The 18,462-nt window shown below is 42.8% G+C and overlaps 2 protein-coding genes across 12 annotated transcripts; one reads left to right on the forward strand and one right to left on the reverse strand.

Moving 5' to 3' along the window:
* The first annotated feature begins 260 nt into the window (after positions 1-260).
* Positions 261-18,427, forward strand: LOC110973129 (RWD domain-containing protein 3-like). 7 transcript variants are annotated; one of them, XM_087134842.1, is made up of 6 exons: positions 261-987; positions 15,331-15,574; positions 16,169-16,492; positions 16,932-17,101; positions 17,571-17,689; positions 18,142-18,427. In XM_087134842.1, the coding sequence occupies exons 2-6, from the start codon at positions 15,499-15,501 to the stop codon at positions 18,293-18,295; spliced, it is 843 nt and encodes a 280-aa protein (XP_086990968.1). In that variant the 5' UTR covers positions 261-987; positions 15,331-15,498; the 3' UTR covers positions 18,296-18,427. The 7 variants fall into 7 exon arrangements, with proteins under 7 accessions (XP_086990968.1, XP_086990966.1, XP_022079373.2 ...); XM_087134840.1 differs by lacking the exon at positions 261-987 and adding an exon at positions 14,712-14,941; XM_022223681.2 differs by lacking the exon at positions 261-987 and adding an exon at positions 14,712-14,919.
* On the reverse strand, positions 1,255-14,532 carry LOC110973100 (uncharacterized). 5 transcript variants are annotated; one of them, XM_087134836.1, is made up of 13 exons: positions 14,337-14,532; positions 13,777-13,916; positions 13,171-13,217; positions 12,817-12,872; positions 12,037-12,203; positions 11,351-11,662; positions 9,111-10,352; positions 7,849-8,004; positions 7,043-7,276; positions 6,644-6,801; positions 6,089-6,282; positions 5,352-5,465; positions 1,255-4,966 (listed from the first exon to the last, which is right to left on the reverse strand). In XM_087134836.1, the coding sequence occupies exons 3-13, from the start codon at positions 13,198-13,200 to the stop codon at positions 4,135-4,137; spliced, it is 3,495 nt and encodes a 1,164-aa protein (XP_086990962.1). In that variant the 5' UTR covers positions 13,201-13,217; positions 13,777-13,916; positions 14,337-14,532; the 3' UTR covers positions 1,255-4,134. The 5 variants fall into 5 exon arrangements, with proteins under 5 accessions (XP_086990962.1, XP_022079299.2, XP_022079300.2 ...); XM_022223607.2 differs by having other exon boundaries at positions 13,166-13,217; XM_022223608.2 differs by lacking the exon at positions 13,777-13,916.
* Positions 18,428-18,462: the final 35 nt, after the last annotated feature.

An 18,462-nucleotide genomic window follows, 5' to 3' on the forward strand; every position in this document is an offset into this window, starting at 1 on the left:
TACTGTTAATATTGTGTTTAAACAACATGAAAATCACATTTTTATTTTCGTTCACTGACGAAGGTTAGGCTTTTGTTGGGGAGTTGGGGGGGGCTCAGGTGACGTCACATGTGAAAGGAATTTCCTTTATATTGTAGATGACGAAGCGTACGGCGTGCCATATCTGAGCCAATCCAGAAAGCTGGATACTCAGAGGCGGATGCTTCTGGTTCGCAGAATATGATTAAATGTGCAACCAATTTCTGGAACTTGTGGAAAATCAATCAAAGGGGATTATTAAAGGAACCTGCGGCATTTAAAAACACAGAGGACTGATTTTTCTTTTTCGATGTCCTTGTACCTGAAAGGGAAATTGTCTCCTACCCTCGCGACGCCAGTGCTCGGATCTTGCTGCTTGGTCAGTCAAACAACTGAACAGAAATTTCTTTTATTTACTGGTAGATCCAGCTGCCAACGGGCCATACCCCCCTCCCCGAAAAAGGAGCAACATTTTACATGTAGTTTCATTTTTGGAAAAAAAAGAGCAATATCATTATTGAAAAAAAAAAGAGCAAGAGGTGATTTGGGCCGGCATGGGCAGTACTGCATTTCCCTTCCTCCCAAAGGTGTGCAAAAGTCCCAAAACTCATCCCACTCACAAAGGACGAGCGAGCCACCAGTAAGCAGAGGGGGCTACCATGTAGAAGGAGAGCTGGGAGAGAGTACACGGAGGTGGTTTGCCACTAGATAGGATAGGAGGAGTGGGCCGCCAGAAGAGGGAGGTGGCCACCATGTGTAGTGGGAGACGGTAGCCGGTGGTTTGACGCCGGACCGGGTAGGAGGAGGCCGCGCCGGCAGTGGGACCACCTTGTAGGAGTAGCGGGCCGACAGTAGACGGAGGGGGGCCGGGCCACTGTGTTGACGAAGGAGTGAGCCATCGAGTAGGACAGCTAGGAAGACAAAGGGGGCCACCGTGTAGACGGAGTTGTGGGCCGACAGTAGACAGAGGTAGGACATCGTGTAAAAGGAGAGCTGGGAAAACAGAAGAGGGAGGTGGGGGGCACGTGTAGAAGGAAAGCTGGGTAAACGACAGACGGAGGGGGCCACCGTTTGTAAGGAGCGGGAAGACAGTAAATGGAGGGGCCCACTGTGTAGAAGGAGGTAGAAGGAGAGCTGGAGACGGAGATGGGTCATCGTGTTCAAGGTGGACCGGGCATAAAATACGTTTTGCATATGGAGTGTGGAAATGACAGATTTACCAAACATTCTATCAAGTGCTCTTGAAACACAATTATCGCACTGTTGTTAATGGTCAACCTGCACAAACCATGCACAAACCAAAGGTATAATATTTCAATACACGTAACCTTGGCTGATAGTTTATCTGTAACAAGATAGAACTAAACAAACCGAGCTAGTGTTGCTGGCGGCAGGTGTCCTAGATGTTCAGCAATTATCATGTGACAAGTGCATTATATAAGCAACTATGATTTTTTTTTAAACCAGTCATAATATGCACACTCTCCATGTTGACCCAAGCATGCATTCCATTACCCTCAACGGCATACTGAAAATAAGTGACAGAAAACAAAACAAAAACTTAAACAATGAAACTGCAGCTCACTTCAAGTAAGGGAAAACACTCTAGCTGCCTGCATGGAAAACACAGCAAAACTGCCATAGATTTATCTAACCAACACAACAAGGTGTGTGCACAAACCTACACCTGCTGTGTATTGAGCCAATCACTAATAATTCTGAAAACAATGATGCATTGTCAGAAGTCAATCATCATCAACAACAAAAGAACAAACAAAAACCCTCCCCAAAGCGAGTCAACCAGAACAGCCATATTTGTGTCCTTCAAAAATAACATACATGTACATGTATGACTCACTACTTTTTAAGCTCTTGCATATTTCATTTTCAGCACAAGACGATTGTCTTTGCTAGTAACTTTATGCAGCTGCATATATTGGTACAATTAAGAAAACAAACAAGGCAACACTGGCTTTAGCCAAAAAGCATGCACAGCAAGTGATATTGATAAGGCATTCATGCTGTGTCCAAGATTACAAATACACCCTATAATACATCAGTGTTGCTGTTGGGTAATGTCACTACAAGACTGTAAGACTACACCAGTTGTGCTGCAACCTACACCCAGCAAGAAATGAGACCGAGGGGTACCCCCCCAACATGTACAATCCCTATACACATTCCAGACTATTGTTACTTAACACATCCCCCAAGATGTCTGAAAGGAATTCCCCAGATTCCTGCCAGACAATGACCAACACAAAGCGGGGGGGGGGTTCTCTCCGTCTCATACCTTGCTGCATATGCTGCAACCTGTTAATTTACACCAGACAGGCAGTAAATTAAGTCCGCATGAATAAGTCTTTACAGTGTCAGTGCTGAACACACACACACACACTGAGACAGTGTTTGACAAAGTACATATCTGGTTCTTGCAGCATTGCAATGCAACAGAAGTGCAGGCAGATTTGTCCCGGGCATTACAGTACAGGGCATCTACCACTGAAAAAACATGCCTTGTTTCAAATGTATCAGCCGCTGCTTCATAAAAATACATGGATTAAAACATCATTTAGGGGATCACTTCCTGGTTTGGCATTAGCACAGAGCAGCTGGGCCGCTTTCCAACACTACAGTCCTATCAGTATAATGTACGTGTCTATGGGACAAGTTGATTTGAAAAAGAATTTATCTTGAAAAAAAAAAATTACATGTACAATGTTTATAGAAGTTAAAATGGAAGGAAATGACTTTGAAATGAGCACTTCTCTTGCTTTAAAGTAAAACTGAAAGGACATCCAAAAAAGTATGTATAAAAATAGACAAATACATACATGTGATTGTTTGTATGTTACTTTAAAGGGTGTGGCAAAAAAAGGTAATATAAACACAATTTGGGTTCAGTTAAGATATAAGCTATCACCAAATATTATCGGGTGAATAAATAATGTATTCTAAAATAAGTAGTCAATCATTTGAAACTTGGTGCCTAATGTTAAATATGTACACACATGTATATAGGTCGGGTATCAACCTAATATGATGTGGTAAAAGAATGCAACCTGTTTTACATATTTTAGCATAGGGTATTTAATTCTAATTTCTCATTCATAATGCAAATTTGGGTTTTTGCAAAGAATTATTTAATATGGAATAATCTTTTGACAATACCTGTATTTGTACAGACACCTTCAGCATACATATGCTTGTATACTGTCTCTTTACAATGCATAGTTCACAGATACAGCACACAATTGTATAGCTCTTCCTACCACTAAATCAGGCCAACTTGAAGAAGACTGAAAAATTTCAGCTTTGTTTAAACATCGACCTTGCTCAGTCACATACGAAAGCAATGGCAAATGGGTCCTTAATCATCTTTATGAATTACGCAATTCTTATGTACCCTGCATAATAAGTGAACTTCTGAAATATCTATCTACAGCAGAGATATTTCCACAACGTAATTTGTGTTATTGGATACACTAATTGATCCCCTGGCTGTGTACTTGTCTTTGACGAGTTTTATCATAAACGCTTGTTGTGAACAATACGGGCGATTCACAATAGTGCGCCACCAAGAGTTTGCAAGGCGTTGGCCAATCATAACGCATGAAATTTGTCAACCCTTTCCAAACGCGCACTGGGTCGACAAATTTTGCGCATTGTGATTGGCCAACGCGTTGCAAACTCTTGGTGGCGCACTATTGTGAAACGGCCGTATTGGCATGTGTAACTCAGCACTCAGGACCAGAGCTGCTACAAGCCTTTTTGTTTTCAATATGATGATGTCACGATTTGGTCAAGTCCTCGGAGTACAGAATTTTGCATTTAATGTACTCACAGAATTTCATTTTAAGTCATTTATGTTGTGGGATCAACAAGTTGAGTACATGTACACTGTGCACCGCAGTACTTCTGTGAAATCACTTGGATATACATGTACTGGATTGTAGCAAATAAAAATTACCTCGGGAAGCCTTGGGAATGTAAAATGTTCTTGTGCACTGAGTTTGTCAAATGGCAAGAAGGGGGCTAAAGAAATTGAGAATTACATTCTGTTGGGATGAAGACCTAATTTATCATGACTTGCCTACGGTACATTCTAACGTCCATTCATAATGACTTGATAGTGGGGTATTTCAGACTAGCTTGTAGTTTACCGATCTCCGCATCCAGATCCCTGAGTCCACTCTGAAACTGAGCCTCAAACTCGGTGGTTACAGAAGACACGGTGGAGTCAGAGGTAGCAGAGTTGAGTGTAGGCTTAGTGGGTGCTTTCCATGTTGCTGTGTAGGAGTCTATTCCTTTGTGAGATGTTGGCATGACGGAATTCCGGTCAATCTCTAGTCGCTGTTCTTGGCTGAAAGCCGGCTCAGCAGTTCTTGGATTGGACTGGAACGGGAGAGTTTGTCTTTCAAAGGCTGTGCTCTGACTGAACGCATTGCCCGCAGTGTACATGTGATCCCGATCAGGTGTGTCCCTGCTAAAACTTGGCATCACTGCTTCTTGTCTGGGGGAAGCGCGAAGCATGTCTGGGGAATCTGCCGCATGTGCCCCAAGGGCGTCGTGTTCTAGAGAAGGTTTGATTCCCATCATCCAACCATCTTGCTTCCCTTCAAGGGCATCAAGCGAGTTCCCCTGGAGATCATCTGCATCTGTATTTGTGCCAAAGCGTATCAAATCACCAGGAAGCTCCTGCTGGTCTTTCCACAGTGTGTCAGTCCTGGCCCACTTGCTGATGTCTTCGTCTCTCTGATCTTGAGTCTCCAGGAACGTAACACGCTGCTTGGGACTCTTCTTGAGTGAGTTTTGAAAGTGCACAGGGGGATTTTGTGATTCGGAGAGGGAGATTGCCGACTTCTGGGCAGGCTGGGGATGCCTCTTGGAGAAAGAGTGGTGATAAGACGGACTTTGGATATTCTCTTTGTTTGCTGTGTTTGGACTCCTAAGGAACGAACAAGACACATCAAACAACTTGAATGTACCATATCAGGGTTGTATCAACTATGTAACATTGAGCCTTGCGTTAAAAGTCTCCAAATTCGTCAGTCATTTCTCGCAGGAATGGTGCCCCTTCCCCATAAACTATATGATCAGAGGCTACACTACAAACCATGATGCATGCAACACGTTATAAAGTGCATTTTGGAAATGGCACTTTCTGAGACCCCTCAGATAGACCAAAGCTCTTTTATTTAAAAATGTTAATACAGACCACGAGCGGGATCCTGACTGAGCAAAATTTTCATTGGCACTGAAGGTTCAGGACACCAAGGTGAATGCGCTGCCAATGCACAGATCGCAGAAGGCCAAATGGTTGGTTAACCCACCTTTCCATGAGAAGTCGACTCATCCTCTGCAGGCCGATTCCTCCCAAGGTCCTGGGTGAGTTGGCATCTTCACCCCGCTGACTCATCAGCTTCCTGACTTGCTCCTGGAGGCTCCTGGAGGTCGAAGGAACAAGGATGGACGAAGTGAATAAAGTAGTGAGGGTTACGGTTTTAGAGGTTTGGGGCAGTGTCAATTGTACCATCCATATTCTAGAAATTAGGAAGGTAGGGAGGAGTTTAATATATTGCTCTCAGGAAGGGCGCCCTCTTGTGCTTAAGTTATTGCAGTCTGATGCTATCTTTCCCAGCCATCATGGACTAATACCTGCTATGATACCCATACGCAAAGTCCCGAATGATCCCATGTCAGGGAGAGAAAAGCACTCTGACTGACTTTATGGGTATCAGATTGCAGTATTGTTTCACCGACTGCAAATAGCCGATTTTCTTCATCTTCCTTGCACCCTGTAATTCATGTAAAGTTATTGCATTTTTATAATTGCCAGTTGAAAATCATCTTGGAGGTGACATGGCTACCGTAAATCAATACATTTATTGTTGTTGTTGATAAGTAGCTCCACCCCATTTCAGATATTAAAGAGTATCAGCATAGCCTTTGGGGCAGGACACTTGCTCTCATGAGAAATCCTAGAGCCTTATCCAAAATCCGCCTCACACAACAAGGCTTCTTGATGATAGGTGCAAGCGATCCTCAGAATGCATAAATTAAAACTCACTGATTGAAACTCTTCAATCTGTCAATCTCCTTGTCTCGCTGGTCCAAGCTCAGCTGCAGTATGCGGGCTTCTTTGCTTCCGCCCTCCACCTGCAGTTCCAGGTAGTCCACCTTGGACTGGAGCTCGCTGCGAGCTTCACGCAAGTCCTGCAACTCCTCCAGGGTCTCCTGGCGGGTCTTCAGCAAGTTGGTGTCCTGGAGAAAAAGGGGGAGGATGATTAACATTGCTATTGGTTCATTACTGACCAATGAAACAAGCTTTCGTTTCATAAATACATGTAGTCCCCACCACCCTTGCTGGTGAAGCTGTTAATCTGTAGAGAGTTTATATGACCCTACATGCATGCGAACACAAGTTCAACTGTTGTCAGCCACCAAAACACTTTCAACATGGAGTTTATATTACTGGATTACTGGACACAGTCCAGTAAAAAATTAAACCACACCTCTGCCCGAAATCCAGTGTTTGTTATTTAGGCCACTTGTAATATTAACAAGCTTCAAATGCCAGTGTTTTAATATAGACACTCAGGAGACAATCACTTGTCTAAAGTACCTTATCATTTAATATCCTGAGCATGTCCTGATGCTGTTTTTCTTTCTCTTCCAGGGTTTTACTCATTTGCAGGTTATTCTTAAGTAACTGCTCCTTCTCCTGTCTCTCCTGACGCAGCTGCTTCTGAAGGTTGGAATTCAGAGCCTGGAGAGCTAATGCTTGATATTTGAGGGGGAAAAAAAAGGGAAAGAAAAGACCTTGACAATCATTTGTGGCAAAACATCAGGAGAATTTGTATTCTTTACTTCTTGAAAGAAGTTAAGGATTTCAGAGGGGATTCATGCGGTCAGAGGATTTGCTTCACATTAATATGTATGCACAAACTTCAAAGAATATTGCAGGATTGGTTTTGCCGGGATGTACATGTAGCCTACTCCAAGATAAGCAAGCCTATCTCACATTCTAAGCTGACTGAGGACTCGTCTTTCTTCTCTCTCTCCGCCACCTCCCTGCTCTTCAGCTGCTGGTTGGCGATGCGCAGACGCCTGCGCAGCTGACCGTTCTCTGACTGCAAGGGCTGGAGGGCCAGTAGGACCTCTGTGTTCAGGTCCAATAGCTGCTTCTGGGTAGTGTAGGGGAGGGTGTTGCAAACATCCTCCATCTCATTCAGGAGCCTTGACACCTCGATGTCCTCTGTTAGTCAACAAATTAATGACACTAATCACCCACAAAGTAACCTAGAAACATACAGTGGCCAGGGGAAGTCAGTCAAGTTCTTGTCTAGAGCCTAAAAATAAGGCTAGATAAGCCTAAACGTACCATGATAGCCCTACAATGATTTGGACTGAGAAATTTCTTCAAAAAGTATATTCACTTGTGTAGAATACTGGAGAGGGGGGGTTAACCAAGTCATTATCTTGTGCAAATTCAAGTATGATCTACGACAGGTGTTGTCAGAAAATGCACATTTTACATCCTAAGTGTGTAAGGAAGAGTATCTCTCTTTACTTTTTTGATGAGAATGAGAATTGCTCATTTTTGCAATGGAGGTCATTCATATTTTGCTAAAATTATGACTCTGATTTCGCGAAAGACAGGTCTATATACTTTGAAGAAAGTGAAAAATCCTTCCATACTTGTACTTCCTTCCCTTAAACTCTTCATGCTTGGATCAACAGCAACATGAGGTAGCCTGGGTTTCAGTACCCATCTGTCATTAGATGCCCCCGCAGCATCAAATTTATATTTCCAATCATCAAACCCACCGTGATCTGCCAGAACGGCTTGTAACTCCCCTAGCAGGTACTTCAGCATCCTGATCTGCTGCAAGGAGCCCTGCTTGGCAGCCTGGCCTCTGGGTTCAACGGTCAATGGCTCTGTGCTCCGTGGTGGGCTGGTGGGAGCCATAGCTGCAGGTGTGCCTGAGGGGTGCAAACGGCATGAAAAGAGAGGTGAGGGATGGACTGTAGAAGTGTTTTTAACTCAATGGGTGCAATTCACTGGACAGTGCACCCTCCTGGCAAAAAAGAGGGAAGTTTTACAACTGGGTCACGTATGCTTCCCGCCCCCCCGGCATATGTCCAGACAGTCCATTCCAACATAAATTGGTCGTGCATGCTCAGTGCATTATGCGCTACTCATGTGCATAAACACACACACCCACACTTACCTTACATACCAACTGCGGACATTCTTTTCGTGCAGCTAAGAAAACTCAGTGAAATACTCATTTTTCTTGAACTGGGAACATGATTTTCAGCTGGATTTTTGTACAAGGTTTCCTTGCCTGTTCCTCTTCCTTTTACAACAGATGACCCCTACCCCCAAAATGCCTTTAAACCTCTTTTTCAGAGAAGGGGAAACGTCCTGTGGACGTGTGTAAGTCCACAGAACGTCTTTATTTCCTACATCACGTGGACTTCTTTTGTTCACAAGTCCACACTAGGTATGTAAGGTTAGCGCACACGGTGAGTTCCCGCAAAAGGACTGTCATTATGTAAAAATAGCGGATAGCCTTCGGTCAAGGTGATTACATCAACATTTTTAGTCCAAGCTCCTGGCCTGCAATACTTGACAAAAGGCTAACACATACCAATCACAGCCTGCAGTCACAGACATCATTACCAGTTCAGCGGTGGGAGTATTTAATATGGGCCAATCGCTCTTGAGCCAATCACTGAATTGATGATAATCATTTGTACTGACCCCACAAGTTTGGACCTTTCCCATAGTTTATATTCACCATCTTATTGGTTGCAACGAGAATCTTCTCTCTTACGAATATTAACATCACTACCATGACTACCAGTCAGGTTTACATGTTTACTTGTAGTCTCGTTGTGCATGCAAATTGAACCGATGTATTCCTGAGCTAAGGCAAAGGGCTCGAAGAAAATAAAGTGCATAGTATCAGGAGGTGCACCATGTAAGAAGATATCAATATATTACTTTTTTAACAAATTTCACAATTTGACTCAATAGTTGATAATATGTGCAAAATAAACACACCTTGAATCAACATACTTACCAACTTGAATGTATTTTCCTAGTTGCAAGGCCTCACTCTCATGGCCACCTTGATGAACATAAGGTGTGGAGAGTTGATTTAGTGCCCCATCATCAACTTCACTGCCGAAGTGATCTTTCTCCGGGGTGAGGAAAGTCACTTGTGAAGATAAAGCACCTGGCACGTGAGGCTGTGGCGTCTGAGTGTCTTTTGTGGGCTCTAGATCTGTTGTTCCAGAGGGATACTTGTTACCTACACCCTTTCTGACGTCAAAGGACGGAGCATGTGATGGAAATGTGGACATCAGATCACCTCGCCTGATGGCACTGGGAGTCTGCTGTGAGGGAGTTTGACGGAATTCAGACAGAAGCTGCTTCAGGGACGATTGTCTGCTGTCAGCATGGAAATCTGGCAGGGCTGCACTGCGTCCATCAGTACACAGAGGGGGACCAGAGTCTGTGATCAAGGCAGGATTGATCACTTCTTCAGTTTTGCCACAGGTATCCTTCCCGTTGGCTGGCCTCTCTGATGAGGCAAGCTGCTTGCTTTGAATCAAATCCTGCAGTATCTGCTCGGTGTTGCCCTGGGGTGGGGACCCTTTCTCCTGCTGGTTGAGGATGGTCAGCTGTTGCACCAAGTCCCTGAGAAGATCCTCGCTGTCTTTAAGAGGCTGATAAGCTGGCTGCTTACTAAGATGTGCAGTTACTCTACTGTCCAAGATGCCCTGGCCAGCATCCCTCTCTGGCTTAGAGGGTATCTCCTGGTCTGCTCCACCATTTTGGTCACGCAATAAAGAATTACTATGCCCCTTTCCCAGGCCTTCATGCATAGTCTGCTTAGCTAGTGACTCTTTATACCACTGCATCCAATCCCTGTCTGGTTCCAGCTTCTTAGTTGCCTTTATTATTTCCCTCTCAAGAAGTGCTTTGGGTTTGGTAACAGGTGCATTTAATGCTCTCTGAGAGTTTTCCGAACCTGGTGGAGCTTTGTCTCTGAAAGCTGTGGCATCCTCCCTGCTTGGAATGATCACACAATTTTCGGGACCGTGCCTCTCCTTGGAGAGGGTGGACGGCTGGGGTTCCTGCCTAGGACTTGGAAGTCTGGTGGTTTTATTCACTGCCGCTGGTTGAGCTTTCTTAGGGGATTCTCTCTCGGCAGGTGTGGATGACATCAGGTGGTCTTGGAATCCTGGGGCTGTTACGTGTTTCGTCCTCCTTTTTATGGGTTGGGAATCTGCCCTGTTTGCTTCTCTAATGGGTGTGTCTAAATTTAAAGACAAAAACCAGTCCTCACAACTTTTTTGACTGAATTAGAAGATGCGTCCAGTTACACTTGTCTTTCAAGGATAACTAGTACATTTTATTATCTGTTCATGACTACCTACTCAAAAGCAATATACTGTTCTCAGAATTTCTGAAACTTTCCGATGCAAACCCTTCTGGTGCCTCTTGGAACAGGACTGTCATCTTTTGAACAACATTAACCTAAGAGTAGCCCTAGACCTTCCCCGATCCATTAAAGTCCATCATGGGAATGGCAGGATTTTGTGAGTTTTTTGTGGAAAGCAACTATATTTACTTCATGCCAGGCTTGGTTCCCTTTGAAAGTTTAGGAGTAAAAAAACGCATCATGGTGTTTCTTGACGGGTGGCTGACTTTAGAAGAGATTCAGGATGATTTCCAAAAGGAAAACAAAGTTAAGGTTATGCTAGCCAAATAGCAGTGTTAAAGTTCAATGTTGGTAGAACAGTGACAATGCACATGCTGCAAGAACTGACACTAGGCCTAACAGATCTAAAACATGATGATGTCATGCATTGTTTACAAGTCTGGGAGCTCCATGGATCTCATCTCACCTCACTACCATAGGAACGTGCACACGTTAACAAAGCCTGACATCATTAAGTGTATGTCAAGAGGTCTATCATAGAACTGTAGAACATGGCCTTCACATAATCTGTACATACTCCTTCAGAATGCAAAAGCAGTCTCACAATATCCAGTAAGCCAAACTCACCGGACATTTTTTTGGTGGGAAACGTTTTGAATCTTTCAAAAACCCGCAGTGCATTGCAAGCCAGAGGCACATTCTTTGTGCTTGGTACCAAAAGTCCCATTGAAATTAACTGTGGCTGACTGAGCTATGCAGTCCTGCATACACATCGTGACGACTGGTCTTGACTTGGAAATGAAGGTAATTTTGGAATAGCATTTTCCACCATGCTGACTGTAGACACAGAGGAAGCAAGGGAAGACATTTACCTTGTAAATCATCCTGACCCGTTGGGATGACGTGTACAGCAGACAGCAGTGAACGTTTTGACCCCGACGCCTTACGTCTTCCGTGTCTAGCTCCAGACACTGCTGGGGTTGGTGAGGTAATGGCACCTTTTCCCTTGGCACTCTTCGAGAGAACAGACTTCCCCTGCAAGGTCCTCGTGGATTTCCCTTCTGGGGCCGGATGCCTCGGCCCGCTTTTGAGGGGCCTGGGCTCCAAATTGGTGGAGTTACCTCCGCGGGCCTTGACACCCGTCTTCAATTTCTGCTTTTGAAGTCTGTATGTTGCATGGCCAGCTGTCAAGTTATATAATTATTCACATTTTATATTAATTATTTCAAAACACACAATTCCTTTTTTTCACATACTAAACAACTTTAGGTTAACAGGTTAATCTCCATCCAGAAATCTTCCACATTCTTCGCATGCTTTCTTATAAAGCTTTCTAAACCTCAGCTCAATTGAACCTCAACACTGAGAGACGTTCAAAGCAGTTTCTTCAAAGCAGGTTGCCTCTCACCTTCAACCAAACTAATTTTTAACCCTTGAAATCTTGGGTATGGACAGGTGGATGACCAAATGGGAATGAGTGTTAATGCATGTGGAGGCCTACAGGTCTAACTGTTACAAAAAAGGGGTACAAAAAGGGGTAAGCCGGCAGCCAGCATACTTTTGATAGAATGACCTTGGTTGCTGTTATCTAAGATGTTGGCGAGGAGTTTTGCACATCGATCCAGTCCTTGGTTGACTTCCGTAGTGGTACTGTCTGAGTCTGATGAGTACAGGGAGTAACCTGAGCGGACTGATGGAGGATCACTGCTCTTCCCATCATTACGTCTACGGTGAAGGAGAATTAAAGGGTCCATGGCAGGAATTTTACTTAAGAACATATCTTATGCAACATTTAAATGTGTTATTCTTATAAGTATTTGACATACCGGTTGGGTTAACCTCATTGAAAAGCGCCCTATTTAAAACAGTTTGAATGCTGGCAAGCAAGTGAGCACATAAACAAGGAGGATCCAGACCTTTTTTTGGAGGGGACAAATGAAATTATGTTGGGAGGGGGAATATTTGGGATTTCTTCCAGTAATGGTTACCTTTAATGGCTTTTCAGTGGGGTGAGGCTAAATTTGAAGGCTTCCCACAGCTCAATGAAGAAAGGGAAACAGACACACAAATTGGTCTTTTTTCATAATTTTTCAAAAAAACATATGGTAGGTGTCATAGGTGTGGTCATGGCCAACATTGCCCCCTACCAGATCCCCTTGCACACAAAGTGCGCCGGTCCAACAGCATGTCGCTGCTGAGTGTCAAGCGTCTTGTCAGGTTCACACATGATGTCAACACTCAACAGACAGACTCGAGCAGGCATGGTGGAATACTTAACCTGTACAGAGAACACAAAACATAAGACACATCCTATCTGAATGGAAAAGTAAGATCTTACTTCATTAATGATGGCCTCGCTGCTAATCCTCTAGACACCAAAGAGGCTTGACTTGGCTATTGACAAACAAACAAAGAGAAAAAAAGAATATAAATCCTCGTTTCAAATGATCATGACCTTGACAAACGTACACATTTTTCTTGATTCAGACCAAATATACCAAAAGTCCTGTTTTATGGTGCAAAAAAAAAACAGATCATAAAGCTGAACAAAGAAATTGACTGGAGCGGGATTCAAACCTGCAACCAGCTTCAGCTCACACAGATGCTATACAAATTTCCAATTCATATTTTGCAAAACTGTGTATTTGTACAAACAGAACTAGTTCAGAGAACTGACAAGATTTTACCTTACTTTTACCCACTGTTCTTTGTTTCTTGGCATCCTTCATGACTGCATACCTGGAAGTGTGAGAAATATCTTGAAGGATTAACTTTATAATGGACTTGTAATCAAACAGTAAAACCTTTAGGTACTGTCGGTAAATCTGCGTGATTGCACTGCATCACATAATTTGCTGTTCTCTAAACACTGTTGAAGATCTTGCAATGTATACAAAGATTTTGATTACGCTCAAACAATGAAGCCTGCTGTGAGGCTTCTGGCACCCAGGAAGACAGTTAGATTCCGTTTTTCACATCCTTTTTTACCCCCAAAATGTTCCAATTTTATCCTTTTTCTTGTTTTAAATCAAATCCTACATGCACAACTAGAAGTTTGGTGGGGCTTATCATTCTACCTCTCCAAAAGACACCAGGGAAAACGACATGCCCTATGATGTTAGTTTAAGTTCTAGTTGCCTCAAGAGGATTTTTTTCTTTGAACATAATAAAAGGGAAATGAGACAGCGTGGACATCCGGAAGTTTCACAGAATGGCGGGTAGCAACCACAACGTGCTGATGAAAGCAACTGCAACAAATGTGCGCATACATACTGATCAAAGAAAAAAATTGTGTAACCTGATCCTCAGACTGGCTGGCTTGCATGTACATCACTATGGTTGCTATTTTCATCGGCGCGGTAGGCCTACCTGCCATTCTGTGAGATTCCTCGATGTCTGCACTGACCCACTGCACTAGTCAGCTAGTCTGAATTCCATCTACTGAATGCAAGTTCACAATGACAATGTAACTTCAAGTCTTGCGTAAGCATGGAGCCAGACAATGATTAGTTTAATGTTAGCCTAGCTGATATTAATGGCAGATCCAGTACTTTACCAGTTTTACAATATGTACAACGGGGCAGGGAGGGTTGGTTCAGCATTTAAAACGGGGAGAGGTGGCAAATTCGAAGTGAACTTCTGAATTATAATGAATTTCTGAATTATAAACACAAACTGACACCGGCGATAAACATATTTAGCATTTTAGGCCAAAAGTTAGGCCTGAATAACCAAGTTGAAAGCAAAAATTTGAAAGAGAGGTACGCATATAACAATTCAGGCCTTGGTCAAATTTTTTTACATTACCAATACTCCCATAACGCTATGCCACGTCTAGCAACCGAGACTGCACTTTACCGTGTTTTGATCTTGAAACCGTCACGTCCATCCCAAAGTTGACGCTAGACAGGCCTCGCGTGCCGCCTGTATCCTATATATCACGTATTATATTTCGAGCAACCCGCCGAGCGTTGACTTTATGTTTTAACGTTTTGTGTATGTTGTTTGGAACTTCTTAACCGTTGATTCGGTTTACATACTGCCCTCTACGTCCTTTTTCTGAGGGAGATCTTTGGTTTTGACGTGGCTACGGCTTGTGTTTTGATGCCACAATAGAGCTTTAGCCGTAGGCATTAACTCATTTTAGTCAAGGCTACATATAGAGGGCGCTATCCCGAGACGGCGGCCAGCGCTGCATGTGTACGTGTCTGCTCTGACAATAGACGGCGGCTATTTGGCGTACCACCTGCATGATGTGCGGTACGGTACGGTATGGTACAAACGTACGTGTCACACTTCGCGGCCTGCATGTGCCACTTTGCCGTCATAATAGGAACTCTGTGCTTTAGTGATCCTCGTCGCGTCGGACATACAGAAATTAATTTCTCACGTGAGCGGGAAGAAAAACAGGCAGAATAAAAAGAAATTTGACAAGTTCAACGTCAGTGAATTCCACTTGTTTTGTAAACACTAGTATTTTATGGATGCTTTAAAGTTTATGTTTTACCATAAAAGGAAAAGACAAGAATAGCCTTTCCAACAGTATGGAGCTATAAAAAGGGGAGGAGGCCGAGGACTTTCTTTTGGAAAAAAAAATTACAAGAAAGATTTTGCGATCCGTGAGGGGTCCTGGTCAAAGGCTATTTTGGGAGTAATTGCATTGCAGAATACCCTGCCACTCTAAAAACGACCCTGGAATGACTGGTTACGTGGGTACAAGGTGGAAATCCCTAGAGAAGAGTGCGACACTTTGACCTGTACCTGGCTATGAGGTTGATTGTACGGGGTAGTGGGGTATTCTGCAATTAGCTCTATTTTGCTTGACCATCGCTATGTTGATTTATTTTTTCAGTGTTATTTGCATCGATCTCAATGCTTTTTGTGGACACTCCATGAAACAACGAAGTTAGGCCGTGGAGTAGCAAATGGGCGAAGTGGTGCGATGATGGGCAACTTGCAGAGACATGTACATGTGGCTTAAATATTTGCTTTTAGCTTTGGGCTCGACTCAGTGAACAGCATGGCCGACGACGAAGTGAAGGCTCTGCAGGGAATTTTCTGTGGAGATGGGGAGTTTGAATTATTGCTAAATTCAGGTAGGCTCTAGGGCTAGCCCAGCAAAAATTTTTAGCCCATCCCCCATGGGCTGAGCTAGTAACTTGAAAGACACAGAGTAGTGACTCTCTGTCCTTGCTCTATCCTAAGTTAGAGGTCTCCAAGTAGGCCGTGAGGGGATAATACGTAGGACTATGCCTGTTAACAACAACATCACATGTGTACACGTTGCTGTAAATTATTAGACGTAAGAAACATTTGGCCATTACTTGACTTAATTTTAAACACAGAGTTAATTGTCCATGATTTCACTCTTTTTTCCATTAAGGTCATTCTCTGTTCATGGCCTGTGTCTTGTCTTTATTTTGGGAACAAATAGCTCGGGAGATTTTTTATCTCTTATTTTTGATATGATTAATATTTTACCAAAAGGCAATGCCTAGGGCCTACAGAGTATATACAGTTGTTCAGCACAATTTTGAATCTTCGCACTCTCCACCCTGAGTTGATTTGTTGTTGCATGAAATCCATTCATAGGATAATCAACTGAGGAGAGAGTGTAGTAAACTTGCATAAGAGTCAAGATTGCCTCGATGAGAGCCACTTATTGAAAGCAAGATTTTCCCTTTTTACAGATGGTGAACAGAGTTTTTCCATTTGTGTAACTTGCCAACCATCAGAGACAACAACTGTGGACCAAACATCAGACACTTTGAAGATTTCCTTGCAGTGTTTCCTTCCATCTGGCTATCCTCATGAACCTCCTTCCATCTCATTAGCATGTGGCCGCGTGACTAAACAGTCAGCAAATCAGCTGCAAGATGAACTTCGTGAATATTCAAAATCATTGCTGGGTCAGCCAATGATCATGGAGCTTGTATACTGGCTGCAGGAAAATGGAACGAGGCTCACAGCTGCATTGGTTAAAAATCGGGACACAAGTAACAGAAAAGGTGGTGGTATGCTCCAAACCTAATTTTCTTCAGTATTTTGTGGTAGTGTTTGCTTTCAAAACTCTTGTATTCATTGAAATTGATTTTAAAAAAATTTAAAACAGGAAAACACCTTTCCTCTTCCACAGGCTTGATTTTTTTTAATGTGGACATGCCTCCTGAGTGTATAGCAAGTCTACTCAACAAAACTTTGAAATACCATATTTATTTTAATACATTTAATAAATTTTCTGCACCATAACAACAAAAAGATATTTGGATCTTGAAGATGTAAATATACGTTTGCCAATCTCTGCAGAAGTGCTTGGTAGTGCTCAGTGTTATAAAGGGAACAGTCTGTACTCTCTTACCACTTTGCCTTGAATTCCTGGATGGAGCACCGTGCATGTAATAACAAACTTGCAGTAGCTCGGTGTTTTGACTGCATGTCTTTGTCGTAATGTAGATGACAGCACACCGTATGTCACCATTCTTCATATTGATCACATGCGCTCTCGAGTCCGTTACATCAAGACCCTTGTCAGCTGGGCTGCCGAGCTCTCACTGGTTGGACGACTCCTGTTCCTACATCATCTTATCCTGGTTTTGTTGATTGGAACAGAGGACTGTGTTAAGGTAACTTACACAGGGTATGAAAATATTCTGTGATAATTTCTCCTTTGCTGTGCAAAATTGTCAAGTTTTATCTTGACAATTTTATGAGGGAAATCTCCTTAAAATAATTCACATCAAACCTCATCCCTCTGACTTTCATCGTGAAAGTTCTTCACATTTTCTATAAACTCGAAAGCAGATTCCTTAACAAAATTACAACATGTCAATTGTTGAAATTTCTGTCGAAAACCACTGCTACTCAAAACATCTGCAGGGCCAGAATACTAAATGTTACATTGCCCATCCTTGGGCACAACTTTGTTGTAAGGCTTTTGATTTCAATCAAAGATTAACTATACATCTATCAATCAACCAGTCAGTTGAGCCTTTATTTATTTCTTGTACCATGGTGGTGTTACCAGTTTCAATTTGCCTTTTCTCATGAAGTGGTCAGGAAGGATGCAATTACCAATTTGAAATCTTTTGCCAGGAGTTTCTCATGAGACTTCGGACGCAGAAGGTTGATATTGATTCAAGTGGAAGAAGCTGTAAGGAGCGGATGTTGACGGTGTTGATGCAGGGTTTGCATCCGAGACCCTCAGATAGCAGGTTTGACCTGGCTCTACATGTTTATTCAGACACTCACATCATGAAAGCTTTGGTCACGTTTCTTTATTCAGACATTAGCAATAGAACAGTTTGGCCATGCTCCATAATCAGACACTCTACATTAAGGTACAATGTACTTGCATTACACAAGTTTGGCCACACCTCTGTTGTCATACACTCATCACCAAAGCTTTGCTACACCTGCATGTTCAGACACATCACAAAAGCTTTGGCTGTGCACCTCTCTATTCAATCACTTATGCTGCAAAAGCTCCACCCCACATCTACAATAAAAGTTCTGGCCAAGCCAACCTGGTTTCATTTTCTTGCACTTACTAAACCTGCTCGGCAATCACAATGCGTCACAAGCCATTCATGATAAAAGATCTTTGTCTTTGCTGATGTTTTCTGCTGATCAAAATGCAATTGATAGTTTCCTTATTCCATGGCAGGTTGATTGACTTTCAGGTCCGTGAGTGTTCCGCCACAGAGGAGCTGGAAGATGTCTTTCTTGCAGCAGGTCTGACAGATGGTCTCAAGAGTGCAGTTTTACCAAAGTTTCCCCACCTACAAAGATCATCCTGCAAAAACAGCAGCAAAAGATGACTTAAGCCTTAGTAAAATTGTCTAATAGGGGCCTCTGAACATTTTTCTATGTTTACATTATGATGTTAACTTTAATATTTTATTTTGTCATTCTTTATTCGAAGCAAATAAAATATATACATGGATAAATAAGGCTTTTATTTTGGTTTAAGTTGTCTTCACTTAGT

The sequence above is a fragment of the Acanthaster planci genome, linkage group LG03 (assembly GCF_054643075.1).
Source record: "Acanthaster planci isolate LZ-2023a linkage group LG03, COTS_SCS, whole genome shotgun sequence".
Classification (NCBI taxonomy): Eukaryota; Metazoa; Echinodermata; class Asteroidea; order Valvatida; family Acanthasteridae; genus Acanthaster; species Acanthaster planci.

Coding starts and splice junctions, on each gene's coding strand:
- LOC110973100 (XM_022223606.2), bottom strand. CDS start 13,207: ATGAAGGATGCCAAGAAACAAAGAACAGTGGGTAAAAGTAAG. Junction 8,005..9,110: donor AGGAAAATACATTCAAGTTG/GTAAGTATGTTG, acceptor TGCACCCCTCAG/GCACACCTGCAGCTATGGCT. Junction 6,802..7,042: donor GTCCTCAGTCAGCTTAGAAT/GTGAGATAGGCT, acceptor TCAAATATCAAG/CATTAGCTCTCCAGGCTCTG.
- LOC110973129 (XM_087134842.1), top strand. CDS start 15,499: ATGGCCGACGACGAAGTGAAGGCTCTGCAGGGAATTTTCTGTGGAGAT. Junction 16,493..16,931: donor AAGTAACAGAAAAGGTGGTG/GTATGCTCCAAA, acceptor GTCGTAATGTAG/ATGACAGCACACCGTATGTC. Junction 17,102..17,570: donor GAACAGAGGACTGTGTTAAG/GTAACTTACACA, acceptor ATCTTTTGCCAG/GAGTTTCTCATGAGACTTCG.